Here is a 14,311-nt window from a genome sequence, read left to right as displayed (position 1 = left end):
CCTAAGGGACTACAAACCATCTGGAGAATTGATACAGTGGACCGGAGCTCTCCTCTGCATGCTCCCCACCCACTTCATCCCTATGCCAGATAAGTAGAGGGCACTTGGCACAGGCCCTGGTTCTGCAGATTTACACCAGCTGAGAAATCCCAACTGCCAGGAAAATTCTCAACTGGCCAACTGCATCCAAATCAAATCCTTTTATCACATCTCAGGCAGCACAAAGTGAAAGGAGCTGGGATTGCGAATCTGGGTCTCTGTATGGACGTATTTGCAAGGTACACAGTTTGGTGTGCTTCTGAAAACACATTTAGGCAAAGATATATATTCACACATCTTTATTTACTGATGCATTTATTTATATATTGGGTACCTGATTCATAAACATGTATAAATGAGTAATCTGAATGAACAGTACCATTGTTATGTTATTTTAATGAATGTAGTATAGGAGTCTTAGTCATAGACAATGACCCTATTACGCTAGGTGCTGCCCCAGAGAGTTTACAATCTAAATATCTATAAGTGTGTGCAGACCTATTGTTTCTGTAATGAATCTGTTGTATCTCTTGCTGCTATTTTTTTGGGGGGAGGGCGGTTGCAAATACCTGATCTGAGCATGTAGTTGCACTATTTCACATGAGCTAAGTATGCAGCTGGGGAATAAGGCCAAATCTCAAGAAGTGAATCAAGAGTTCAGTATATATACACATAATGTAAGTCATCCCAATTAATATTCTATGTCTTAGTTCAGTGGCTCTCAATCTTTCCAGACTACTGTACCCCTTTCAGTAGTCTGATTTGTCTTCAGAACCCCCAAGTTACACCTCACTTAAACTACTTGCTTAAAAAATCAGACAAAAATTCAAAAAAGTGTCGCAGCACACTGTTACTGAAAACTGCTTACTTTCTCATTTTTACCATACGATTATAAAATAAATTAATGAGAATATAAATATCAGTGTATAGTATACAGAGCAGTATAAATAAGTAATTGTCTGTATTTGTACGTACTTTGCTTATACTTTTGTGTAGACTGTTGTAAAACTAGGCAAATATCTAGATGAGTCGATGTACCCCGGAAGACCTCTTTGTACCCCTACAGGTACACGTACCCTTGGTTGAGAACCACTGTCTTAGATGATAGCACACTAGAAGTGGGGAAAACTAAAGCTAGCATTCCATTTAGGCAACAACCTCTATTCTGATGAGACATCTGTCATATATAACACTTGGGTTGGAAAAAGGATAGGTAACCCTGAAATGTTCCAGTTTTCCCAGGAACCAGAGATTTTTTTTACAAAGGGCCAAGGAAAAAATCTTGGCCTAAATCCTCATCCCCATTTTGGTGGTGGTTTTATTCCTGGTAGCATTAGCTTTTCTAAGTGTTTCCCACCTGTAGCTTCAGCCTGCTAGCCTTTTCAGATCAGTACTTCTCTTCACAATGTCAACCCACTCATACAACAGCACTGGGCGCAACCCAGTAGTGTCCCTTCCTTTGTTTCCTTCTTGCCAGAATAGGATTTCCCATCTCACTCTTATCATGGCATCACATATTCTATCTGTGCTTGAGTACATTTTTGAAAATATTACACATGATCTACTCTTTTTAGGCCATGGATGTTTGATCACATTCAAATACACTTACTGTTCTAAGTGCACATGCCTTGTGATGACTGCTTGATACCGAGATGCATTTCTCACTATCTACTGCTCTTTCAGTACCTCTTTATTCATCAAGTATGTCTTCACTGATGTTCACCTGAGTCCCTTCTAAGTAGTTCAAACCAACAGATACAAGAAAAAAAAACCCTCACCAACTCAATAAAAATACTTCCCTTTATCACCTCTTCAGATGGCTCATATGCTGATATCACAGTGGTTAGCCAAACATGGCTGGTTAAACATGTATGTTTTACACTGTATGCTGAAGGCAAACCACCGGAGGGAGTGAATTCCGTACACACAGGCCCACAGGTAAGTTATGAAGTTTGGCCCATTCTGCATACCTACTGAGGAGTAAGGGACTGTTTTGCATCCATACCATGGGTAGCAACACAGACAGGAGACTGACCTCCACAGAACTGCTATGTCCATCCTGTGCTGGTGGGTGGGAGTAGTTGGGAGCTTTGGCTTGGCCCCCTGGTGACCCGGCCAGTTCAGCTGCACCAGTGAGCTGGGGAACAAGTATATGGTTTGTGCCCCTCAGATCACAGGGGACTCAGGAAGCAGATCACAATGTCTGCTCCTCTGGCAACACAGCTACCCAGTGCCCCATAAAAGTGTTTGTGATATACCTACAATACATCCCTGAAGTAACAGAAAAATCCTTGATCTGGACATAGTGGTGAATGAAAACAGACACAGGGATGGATTTTAAGCAACAGGCTGCCGCTCTTACCCTTAATGCAGGGGAGGACCACTGCCAGCCCCATCACACATACTCCCACATACCAGGCTTTTTAATTGGTTCCAGTACAGGGGTCATAGTGCTCACACCATTTAACTTAGGATAGACTCTCCTAAGCTTACCCCTCCCTCAACTGGTCAATGAGTAGAGACAGATTCTAGAAGAGGAGGTGCCACCCCTGCATCGCTCCACATGTGCTTTCCTTCTCCTTTCTACTGGGACTTCCCCGGTCATTGCTGGTACCATCAAGTTTTCTACTCGTTGAGATGGGTGGGTGGCATCCATTTCATTGCATGTTATTACTGTGATCAATATCTGCCGCCAGTAAACAATACTTGAAAATTTGGTTCTCATCACTGTGAAATATTTAGGAAATGGGACCACCTAGGATTTTCTGTTCATTCTAAACTTTTTAAAGAAGCAGGGGAAATGGTTGACAGGTGTTAAATACACAGAATGCCACCTAAGCTGTATCAGTGCAACACGTATCAATTCAATGCAATCTTAAGAAGAAAATGATGCTGCACAGCATTTGAAGAGTAGATAGTATGCGTTCCAAGACTAGACAAGCTGCCTACATTAAAGAAAGTTTATGCACTATACCTGCCAGATTCTCAGTGTTGTAGGCGTAACCTACATTACCATGCATTTCCCATTGGTTTTAATAGGGTACCCACGCAATTATCATGCTTTATTTTTAACATATGTTTCATTTCATGTTGACTACATGAACAACTTTCCACTTAGTTATTTCTGTAGGGCATCTAAAGCACAAAATTATTCCAGAACTATAGCTTGTCCTTCATGTGGAAAACACATGCTCAGTATTATATTGCAAGAGTGTTTGTGATTCATTTGAATTTTAAATGATAATGAATACTGCATATTGTCACTTCCTGTGGTATTAAATCCAAAATAGTTTTAATACCACATAAATATGCATTCAAATGAACAGATGAATTTATGCAAATTCCAACTTCTTCTGTAATATCAACCTAGGGAAACAATTCCACACTCCCTCTTTCTAAGGCCCTGAAGTGCAGCAGCATCACCTCCGCAATTCTTACATGGATTATGCTGACAAACGAGATGCAGTGACTTACTCAATGACAGTTTGGGGAGTGAGCAAACAAGCTAACACCCTCTGACTCGTGGATAATACAGGCAATCTGTAAACGCATGACGTATGCTTCTGAACCAGCTTTATAATAATGGAAAATACAAACCTCAGATGGTTGTTTGAAAGCACTGTAAACCCCACTATAATCTCTGCATTTCAGAATGCTTTCTCCTTAATGGTATGGAGAGAGAATTATGGTTCCAAGTCCTGCAGTGTTTACTCCAATTCAAGTCAATGAAAGTTTTACTTGTTTACAGATGGTAGGTTCAGACACTGCTCTCATCAAAATAATGAAACGTTCATAATGAAACATTCATTTCTATTTACCATGTTAACCCTTGCCAGGACATATCACCATATGTCTATAGAATTGAATTTTATAAAAGGCACTGAAAGTGAATAGCATCTTCTGAGTACCCTACCGCTAACTGGCACATGAGGGATCCTCAAATACTTCAGCCCAGAAAAACCAAAAACAATGACTTCCAAGAAGTTAAGTTGTGGTGGATTCATTTTCCTATAGAATCACAGAATATCAGGATTGGAAGGGACCTCAAGAGGTCATCTAGTCCAATTCCCTGCTCAAAGCAGAACCAATCCCCAACTAAATCATCCCAGCCAGGGCTTTGTCAAGCTTGACCTTAAAAACCTCTAAGGAAGGAGATTCCACCACCTCCCTAGTGCTTCGCCACCCTCTTAGTGAAAATGTTTTTCCCTAATATCCAACCTAAACCTCCCCCACTGCAACTTGAGACCATTATTCCTTGTTATGTCATCTGCTACCACTGAGAACAATCTAGATCCATCCTCTTTGGAACTCCCTTTCAGGTAGCTGAAAGCAGCTATCAAACCCCCCTCATTCTTCTCTTCTGCAGACTAAATAATCCCAGTTCCCTCAGCCTCTCCTCATAAATCATGTGCTCCAGCCCCCTAATCATTTTTTTTTGCCCTCCATTGGACTCTCTCCAATTTTTCCACATCCTTTTTGTAGTGTGGGGCCAAAACTGGACACAGTACTCCAAATGAGGCTTCACCAATGCCGAATAGAGGGGAATGATCATGTCCCTCAATCTGCTGGCAATGCCCCTACTTATACATCCCAAAATGCCATTAGCCTTCTTGGCAACAAGGGCACACTGTTGACTCCTATCCAGCTTCTCGTCCACTGTAACCCCTAGGTCCTTTTCTGCAGAACTGCTGTCTAGCCACTCTGTCCCTAGTCTGTAGCAGTGCATGGGATTCTTCCAACCTAATGCACTTGTCCTTGTTGAAGCTCATCAGATTTCTTTTGGCCCAATCCTCTAATTTGTCTAGGTCCCTTCATATCTTATCACTACCCTCCAGCGTTTCTACCACTCCTCCCAGTTTAGTGTCATCTGCAAACTTGCTGAGAGTGCAATCCACGCCATCCTCCAGATCATTAATGCCCACAGATGCCTTCCAGATTCCCAGCCTATCTGGGGAAATCTAAGCCAGTGTGACAATTTATTTCCCTGTTTGCTTAGAACATCAGTATTATCCAACAGACATGTTGAAGTATTTCTTCCTTGAAGTATTTCTTAGCTGGACTTTGGGGAATGTGATTTCATCAGCAACTGAAGTCATAGGCAATCCTAGCACCAAAACTTCATGACATGCCCTGGGCCCCAAATACTCCTATGCCCTGAAGTATTTTTTCTTGAATAAATGCATTTGACCTCTCTCTCCAGGCCAGTAAGCTTCCTCCCTTCAAATAGAAGAGAATGGATTTCCTCAGTGAATTTGCCAAACGAAATGACAAAGAAGAAAATTGATACAATATCTCATAACTGCTTGAAAGGTGGACAGGTAAAATATGACCTGAGTCAGTGTCTAATAATTTTCTGCCTTCAAAGAACTTCTAGCTGTGTAGAGATAAAAGCTCAGTATTTAAAAATCTGTCTTGTACCATGTCATCATAATATAATATTTTCCACTAGAATACCAGAAGCAATTCAGTATTTTATATTTTCTCCAACCGTGCACGAAAACCATTCAAGTTTCAAACCCTTGAGTGCTTTGTTTCTGGAACCCCATGAGCAGTTTAAGAATGAGAGTGTAAGGGAGCCATTACTGAGGAATTATGAAGAAGTCGAACAATTTTCGAGTCAAATTTCTGTTCAGAGAAGAACAGTACAACATGTAACACATAAATATCTATCCGATCCATACAATCCTGTCTTTGCCTACCTGCCTCTCTGGAAATCTGCATGAAGGACTCCACGCCTTTTTCTCCATAATTTCCTTCAGATGCCAACGTTGACACATAATTCCACCCCAAAGCTTTTACAATGTCAACCATTGCCTGTGCTTGGAAGGAATCTGGAGGGACCACTCGTGAGAAGAAATCGTAGCGCCTGTCATCACTTAACTCTGGTGCAGTTGAGGCATAACTGATCTGGGGAATCTGTAGGGGAAAAAAACAGTTATTGGTAAATAATATGTTCATAAATTCACCAAATTTCTAGCATTAGCTTTAGCTGAATCTCTGTTAGTCCACCCCACATCCATCTGTTATTTCCTTTCTCCATCAGTATTTCAGTACAAGTCAAATAATCCATCTCTTAAATTACATAGGGAGTGAACAAATTACAGGAAAAGTAATCAGTGAATTAAAATATTTTCTGTTCTTTCTGAAAATTCTCTTGCACTTTTAAGGGACTGATACTCAAAAATGTCAGTTGTGCTACGGAATGACTAATTTGCACACAGAATTACTTGTTGTTGCCTACGCATAGCAAGTGTGGCATATACAAATGGCCAGTTGTTCATCTAACTGTTCATTTACATTGACAGATATCCAATTTTGTAAATGGAGCCATATTAGTATGCACATATTGTCCATGCAATTGCAGTTTTGCACCTGACATTTTCAAAATCAGACCCTAGATATTACAGTCTCGTATTGACAGTTCTGTTCTCTCCTATGGCAGAGGTTGAAAGGGTGACACTTTTTTAATAAGCCATGATCTCCAGCTTCCAAGTTAAAACAAGTGGCTCATTCATAAGAAAACCATTGTAGAACCATTTAAAAATAATTATTCTTCCAAACTCCCCTCTGAGTTCTTGTATCTTTTTGGGATTAAGCTATTTCAAATCAAACTATTTATATCGTCCCTTGAGGATACCATAGCCAAACATAGCAGTGAACAGAATCCATCTGTGTACATGTCCATTTTACTAGTAATCAGATTGCATTAGAATCTAGCCATTTGGGATCCTGAAGTTCAGCTGAGAGAGGAGGACTCACCACATGCCCAAGCATGATAATAAATTTAAGATGGTTTCAGCCTGCAGAAACATCAATATTTCATGCTACAATACAGGTATATTCTGTATGCTCTGAGAGTCATCTTCTATCTTTACAAAAGCATTCCTACCAATATATATTGCTCTTCTCTCCATCTCAAAGGAGGGAACAATACTATACACCCCAGGGTTCAATCCTGGAAAAGCCTCCGTTCCTTCAACTCCCACTGAGATCAGTGGAAGTTGAGAATTACTCAACTTCTCCAAGAATCAATCTTACAGGATAAGGGCCCAAATATGCCTTTAGATAATTATGGAAAGACAGCAGCACAACAATAAAGTAGCCAGCAGATATATACATTTACTGAAACTACATAAAGTGTTAACAATCCCAACAGTTGCTGAACCATATAATGCTTCAAATACCTCTCTGATGTAGCCCATTATGAGGTACATCACTTAATGAGCAGCCATTTAGTTCCATTCCACAGAAGTCTGGGCCTAGTCCTACCTATGCTCCTTGCGCAGAACTCCTACTGAAATTAGTAGGAACTCTGTATGCAAAGAGCTTGCCGAATCTCACTCTTCATTGCTATAAATTATTAACCATAAAAAATGCTTAAAATTTCCACTGGGTTTATAGAAATTGCTACCTCTGTTAGAGAAATGAATTCTTCATTGTAGTATTCTGCCTTTCATTTCTGTTATGTTGAGTGTTTGGTCATGCACTTTAAAAGACTAGTTTCAAAAATCTGAGGCTTAGTATGTTAAGAGCTAGGACGCTGCAGATAGTGGTCACCCATAAAGACTTGCCAGGGTTTCCTTAGATCGATAGATCTATTGCATCAGTTTCAGTAGTATTCCTTACACTGACTATAGGAGATATCTACAGGCAGATTCTCTGCTGACATAAATTGCCATAACTTCATTTATGACAGTTTACACCACTGGAAGATCTGCACCCTAACGATTACTCCAGGTACCTGCATTGATAGTATTGTTACACTTACAGCTATTGGCAATTTTGTGAAGGTGACCGGAGTGCTCTCTTTGTCTTATTAAGAGGGATTTTCTTTTCCCACTCTGTAAAGTGCTGCAAACAGAGTTTATTTCATTGGGTCTCAGCTCAGTTGTCATCCTATTAGGATGGTATCAGGAAAGCATAGTTAACCGTGGACAATGGTATGGCATTGTATACACACTACTAATCAGATTAAAGTCTGGTCCAATATGCAATATTGTGTACTGAACAACTGTGCAATGGGCTGAGTGCCGTTAATGTAAAATACATAGAGGTTAAAAAGTGTATCTTACATATTCAGATATGTGTGAACAAAAGGAATCCTAATGTATGTATCAAATTGACAGTAAATGTTTATTAACTAAAACCAAAGGATACACTTTTCACTCCTATATGGAGCAAAACTTCACTGAATTTTGCCCAAAGTTTTCATTATTTAAAAAATCTTTTGCTTTCAAAATCTTTTTTTCTCACTTATGAAATGTTAATCAGACCTGTCTGTTTCAATCTGCATGCAGCAGTTACAACATTAAAACCAACCCTGTTATTCATACAGTTTCCTTCACAATGTCTAAGAATGTTGAACAAAGACATGAACTTTAGAAAGATTTTCTTAATGTAGCAGGAGAAAAAAAAATAAAAGCCAGGTCTAATATGCACTGCGAACATTGCAATTCAACTTTGTACAATAGGTCAGCGCTTCCATTCCATTACCTGTACCACGGAAGGATATCTACTATTCCCAAGCTCCTTTTCCTGCACACAGTCAGCATCCCAGATGTACAAAGTGAACAGCTGTTCAAGTCAGCTGAAACCTATAGAATATATTATTTCTTTTGCTGTTGAATTTTTAAAAAATCAGGCCTATCTTATTAAGAGATCAAATAATTAAAAAGGTGACAGCTGTAGGCCAGAGAGAACTGGACTCTTGAACTACAAATTATCCCTGGAATAAGATACATGAGATGCTTAACTGTTGGAATAACTGTTGATATGTTTATGGACAATATTCTGGCTTCAGCTAAGTGGACACATCCCCCTTTAACTGAAACAGGAACCCTCTGTCACAGTGGTATTGTGCTGTTTTGAGTGAGGGTGGTATTAAGATGGAAAAATCGAGTCTTATGTAAGAAGTAATGAAAATAGAACATTTAAGTTTCTATTTTCCTCTTTAAGAGTCTCTAGTGAGTTTAAACAAACTTTTTGGGCTCACAAGATTAAGCACCATTTCATTTTGTTTTGAAGTTTTAATGACAATTCATAATATATTTTTTCCTCACTGGAGATGGCCCCAGAAGGTTGTGTTTGGATTCAAATTAGGATGAGTCTATGCTTCTAGTCTGAGACCACTTCAGATGTAGGTTTCACATCTGGATTCAATGAACCTGTCCACATCAGATTGCAGATAAAAATGGCAAAGCTTTAATGAAATCAGCCATTCTCTACCATCTTGAACTAAAATATTGTGAGATTTCAACCATGCCTAAACCAGAACTAGAAAAGGTGCAGGTTCTGGGTTTGGAACAGTATACTATATATATATATATATGGGGTAGAATTCTGGCCCCACAGAAGTCAATGGGAATGTTCTCATTGACATCAATAGGGCCTTAATTTTACCGATGAATCCTGAAATTCAGATCCACATGCCCATGGAAAAATCAATGGGGTTCAGATCTAACATTCCAATAATGGCCATTTTACTTCCTATACAAGGAGATTCACAGCGTTCAAAGTTTGGTAAATGTGAATTTAGTGTTCAGAAAAGATGCTGACTTGCCACTCCCACCACCCAAATATCCAATGCAGGATAACTCAGACAGTGGCAGTGTAAGCTACCCTGCAGCACCACTGTTAATGAATCTTGATCATTAGGGACAACATTTAAGGAATGAGAAAGTTTATTCTGCATGATACAATCAGTCCTTAGGCTATTTGCTGAAACCACCTACAATCGTATCACTAAGTGTCAGTTCTGATCACATTTTGTGATGTAGACATTTGGAGACTGCCAATACCATTCACCTATGCCACTAAGAGCCATTAGATGGTAACAACTAATGTGCTCTGGAGTCTACCTGAAAATCAAAGGGAAGCTTTTGTCTATCTTGACCAATCAATTTACCTAAAAAGTTAGTACTATCCTCTCCGCCCATACTTCACTTTTAAAAGCATCTTTTAGAATAAGAACGGCCATACTAGGCCAGACCAAAGGTCCATCTAGCACAGTATCCTGTCTTCTGACAGTAGCCAATGTCAGGTGCCCCATAGGGAACAGAACAGGTAATCATCAAGTGATCCATCCCCTGTTGCCCATTCCCAGATTCTGGCAAACAGAAGTTAGAGACACCATCCCTGCCCATCCTGGCTAATAGACATTGACGGACCTGTTTGATCCTAGGTTTGAAACATCACACCCTGCTGCACTGGGAATCGTTGGGATGCCAGCATTACAGTGACTTCTCTGAAGGATTTAAGAAGCAAGAGAAGAAAGGCTGAAGGGAAGACAGAATTTGTTTAAGCAAAAATGTATTGGATAATTCACAAAAAAGGCTCATAAATCTATTTTATAAGCCATGTATAATGTATATGGAACACCATCCCAGCATTAGAGCCCAATCTTAAATCTATGGTATGTGTCAATTTAGCTAACTTCAAGGATTCTCATCCAGAACTCTTCTAAGCAGGGATCAAATGATGCATATTTATCAAGTAAATAAAGAACTACTCCTCATTTCTTTCCTCTTCCTAACAATTTAACAAGAACAACTAGAGTGTCTTTTCATTCCAGCTCTGCTATTTAATGAAAGAAATGTCAATTCTAATGAAAAATTTCAATTCTCTGGCAAGAAACTGAACCAAAAATTACAGTTTTAAACAGTATTTGGAATCAAAGTGATAGTATTCACTTCATTATGATGGTAACATGACTTTTTTTGGTTTTACTGCTTTAAAAAACAAATATACATTTTATGCCAAAATGTCAATTCAAAATGACAATGTGGTTAATTTTGATCAAAAATTTTCATTGCATCATTTTGGACTTGAAACTTTTCAGAATGTTTTCTTCCATTACCCTTTTTTTTGGTATTTTGACTTTCCATTCTCATTCAGAACAGAAACTAATTTTGAAATGTCAGTATTTCCCACAGCATGAAAAGTCTGTTCTCTGAACAGCCCTTGTATCTTGGTGGCAGACTTGTGCTCTGCAAGCACAAGGACTTCAGTTCCTGCTGGTCTTTTCACAGCCTGGAAAAGCACAGGGGAAAAATTATTATACCTTCCTCCATATCCCTCAGTGTGCACGCATGCAACAGACAGGCACAATCCAACCCAGTGTGTCCCAAAGATAGGGGGCACAAGGGTCCACTGTGATGTATACAATAAGACACACAGGCCTTTATCAGCATCATATGGAAAAGTGGCAAGGAAGTACAATTGACTTCATTTTTCTGAAGGGGACCAAGAATTCAAAAGTTTGAGAAATGCTGATCAAACCCACAATGAAGTGTCAGATTTTTATAAAGTCACTCTGTATTTGCGGTATTTCATTGGATGTTACATAGAACTGGTTAAGATGTTCCTCATAGATGGCATTCTGCTTAAAATAACAAAGGAAAATTGAAACTGATTACATTGCATAAGTCAATGATTAAGTAAGAGTTGTAATTTATTTTTTATATTGGACATTAGCATGAGTCTGTTTCATTTTTTCCTTTAATGAACAGTTCTCTCTACTCGATCCCTTTACAACATTTAGCTGTTCTGAGAAGCGGAGTTTACTGAACACACTGAACACCATAGGATATTCTATAACAGGCACAATGAGTCTGTACAGAAAACATACTAAGAATAAAACCACACTGTAGAAATTAGATGTTTTCCATGATCTACTAAGCTACAATTTCAAACATCAAAACCTCTTCTAAAAGCAGAACTGCAACTAAAAGACAAATGGAATACAAACTTGATACAAAGTTGACTCTGCGTGGCTAGGCCATGAGGGGAAATTTCTGTAGAATGCACCTCCTCTCTCCACCCCCTCACTTCTATGAATGAGACAGCCATTTTGCCTGAAAGTGCAGTAGAGCAGTGGTTCCCAAACTTGTTCTGCTGCTTGTGCAGGGAAAGTCCCTGCCGGGCTGGGCTGATTTGTTTACCTGCTGCGTCCGCAGTTCGGCCAATCACGGCTCCCAGTGGCCGAGGTTCGCTGCTCCAGGAAAATGGGAGCTGCTGGAAGCGGCGGCCAGTACGTCCCTCAGCCCGTGCTACTGGGCTTTCCCTGCACAAGCGGCGGAACAAGTTTGGGAACTACTGCACTACAGTATAAAGGGCCGGGGACAGAAGTGCTAGACTATATTACGCTGGTGCGTAGTTGCTCACTGTCCTCCCTAAAGTGGCTCCAACCAGGCCCAGTTAGCAGTACACCTCCTACTCTATTATCTAGCACAGCTCTCCCATCAAGGGGCATAATTTGATCCTTGATGACCAACATACACAATCAGTTTGTTATACATACACCTAACTAGGGGGAGGGATAGCTCAGTGGTTTGAGCGTTGGCCTGCTAAGTCCAGGGTTGTGAGCTCAATCCTTGAGGGGGCCATTTAGGGATCTGGGGCAAAAATTGGGGACTGGTCCTGCTTTGAGCAGGGGGTTGGACTAGATGACCTCCTGAGGTCCCTTCCAACCCTGATATTCTATGATTCTCAAATCCAGGGGTCTGAAATGTACTCATGTGCATCCCAGAGTAAGCAAGGAAAGACATCTATTCTAAACATCAAGTAATTTTTGGCACAGCATGATCTCCTAAAATGAATTCACAGTGGAGTTCCTAAGATTTTCCATCATGCAATCCACATCTTAATAACATGAATGTCTTGTCCTATTTGCCATACTGTAGCACCCTTGTGGCAACTATGGCCATTGCATACATGATAAACCAGTATTAGGAAAGTATTTTTTGTTAGGGCTGTCAAGCGATTAAAAAATTAATCATGATTAATCGTGCTGTTAAACAATAATAGAATACCATTTATTTAAATATTTTGGATGTTTTCCACATTTTCAAATATATTGATTTCAATTTCAACACAGAATACAAAGTGTACAGTGCTCACTTCATATTTATTTTTATTACAAATATTTGCACTGTGAAAATAAAAGAAATAGTCAGGGGTGAAAGTAACTTAAAGGATTTACCAGTACAAAGGGCAGCCAGGTTCCTGGACAAGGTGCGGGGGGGGCCCAGAAGGGGCAGACCCTCAGGTGGAAGGGGCAGGGCTGGGGCCAGACTCCTCCAGCCAGCCCTTCAGTGCTGCCCGGCCCGTGTACCGTCGGCTGTGTACTGGCCCGTACTGGTGGCCACTTTCTCACCAGTACACCGTACTGGCCCGTACCAGCTTACTTTCACCTCTGGAAATAGTATTTTTCAATTCACTTAATGCAAGTATTATAGTGAAATATCTTTATCATGTAAGTTTAACTTACAAATGTAAAATTATGCACAAAAAACGGCTTTCAAAAATAAAACAATATCAAACTTTAGAGCCTACAAGTCCAATCAGTCCTACTTCTTGTTCAGCCAGTTGCTCAGACAAACAAGCCCACTTCTTGTTTACAATGTCTCCAAAAGTGAGAACAGGCGTTCGCATGGCACTGTTGTAGCCGGCATTGAAAGATAATTATGTGCCAGATGGGCAAGAGATTCATATGTCCCTTCATGCTTCAACCACCATTCCAGAGGACATGCACCCATGCTGATGATGGGTTCTGCTCAATAACAATCCAAAGCAGTGCAGACTGACACATGTTCATTTTCATCATCTAGGTCAGATGCCACCAGCAGAAAATTGATTTTCTTTTTTGGTGGTTTGGGTTCTGTAGTTTCTGCATCAGAGTGTTGCTCTTCTAAGACTTCTGAAAGTATGCTCCACATCTCATCCCTCTCAGATTTTGGAAGGCACTTCAGGTCCTTAAACCTTGGGTTGAGTGCTGAAGCTATCTTTAGAAATCTCACATTAGTATTTTTTTTGCATTTTGTCTGCAGTGAAAGTGTTCTTAAAACGAACAACATGTGCTGGGTCATCATGCAAGACTGCTATAATATATGGCAGAATGTGGGTAAAATGCAGAGCAGGAGACATACAATTCTCCCCCAAGGAGTTCAGTCACAAACTTAATTAATGCATTATTTTTTTAATGAGTGCCGTCAGCATGGAAGCATGTCCTCCAGAATGGTGGCCAAAGCATGAAGAGGAATACGAATGTTTAGCATATCTAGCATGTAAATACTTACAATGCTGGCTACAAAAGTGCCTCACAAACGCCTGTTCTCACTTTCAGGTGACATTGTAAATGAGAAGCAGACAGCATTATCTCCCATAAATGTAAACAAACTTCTCTTAGCAACTGGCTGAACAAGAAGTAGGACTGAGTGGACTTGTAGGCTTTAACATTTAACATTGTTTTGTTTCTGAGTGCAGTTATGTAACA

At 40.0% G+C, this 14,311-nt stretch overlaps 1 protein-coding gene across 12 annotated transcripts in view; it reads right to left on the bottom strand.

The window, feature by feature from the left end:
- Positions 1-14,311, bottom strand: part of GRM7 (glutamate metabotropic receptor 7) — a 538,586-nt gene that overhangs the window by 372,799 nt on the left and 151,476 nt on the right. For all 12 annotated transcript variants that reach the window (XM_073351193.1, XM_073351189.1, XM_073351192.1 and 9 more), the window contains one exon: positions 5,739-5,955. In XM_073351193.1, coding sequence (XP_073207294.1) covers positions 5,739-5,955 — 217 coding nt within the window. The remainder of the gene's footprint in view (positions 1-5,738; positions 5,956-14,311) is intronic.

Source organism: Lepidochelys kempii, chromosome 7 (assembly GCF_965140265.1).
Source record: "Lepidochelys kempii isolate rLepKem1 chromosome 7, rLepKem1.hap2, whole genome shotgun sequence".
In the NCBI taxonomy this organism is placed as follows: domain Eukaryota; kingdom Metazoa; phylum Chordata; order Testudines; family Cheloniidae; genus Lepidochelys; species Lepidochelys kempii.
Note: the sequence above shows the minus strand (reverse complement) of the source record. Positions and strands in the feature narration are given on the sequence as shown.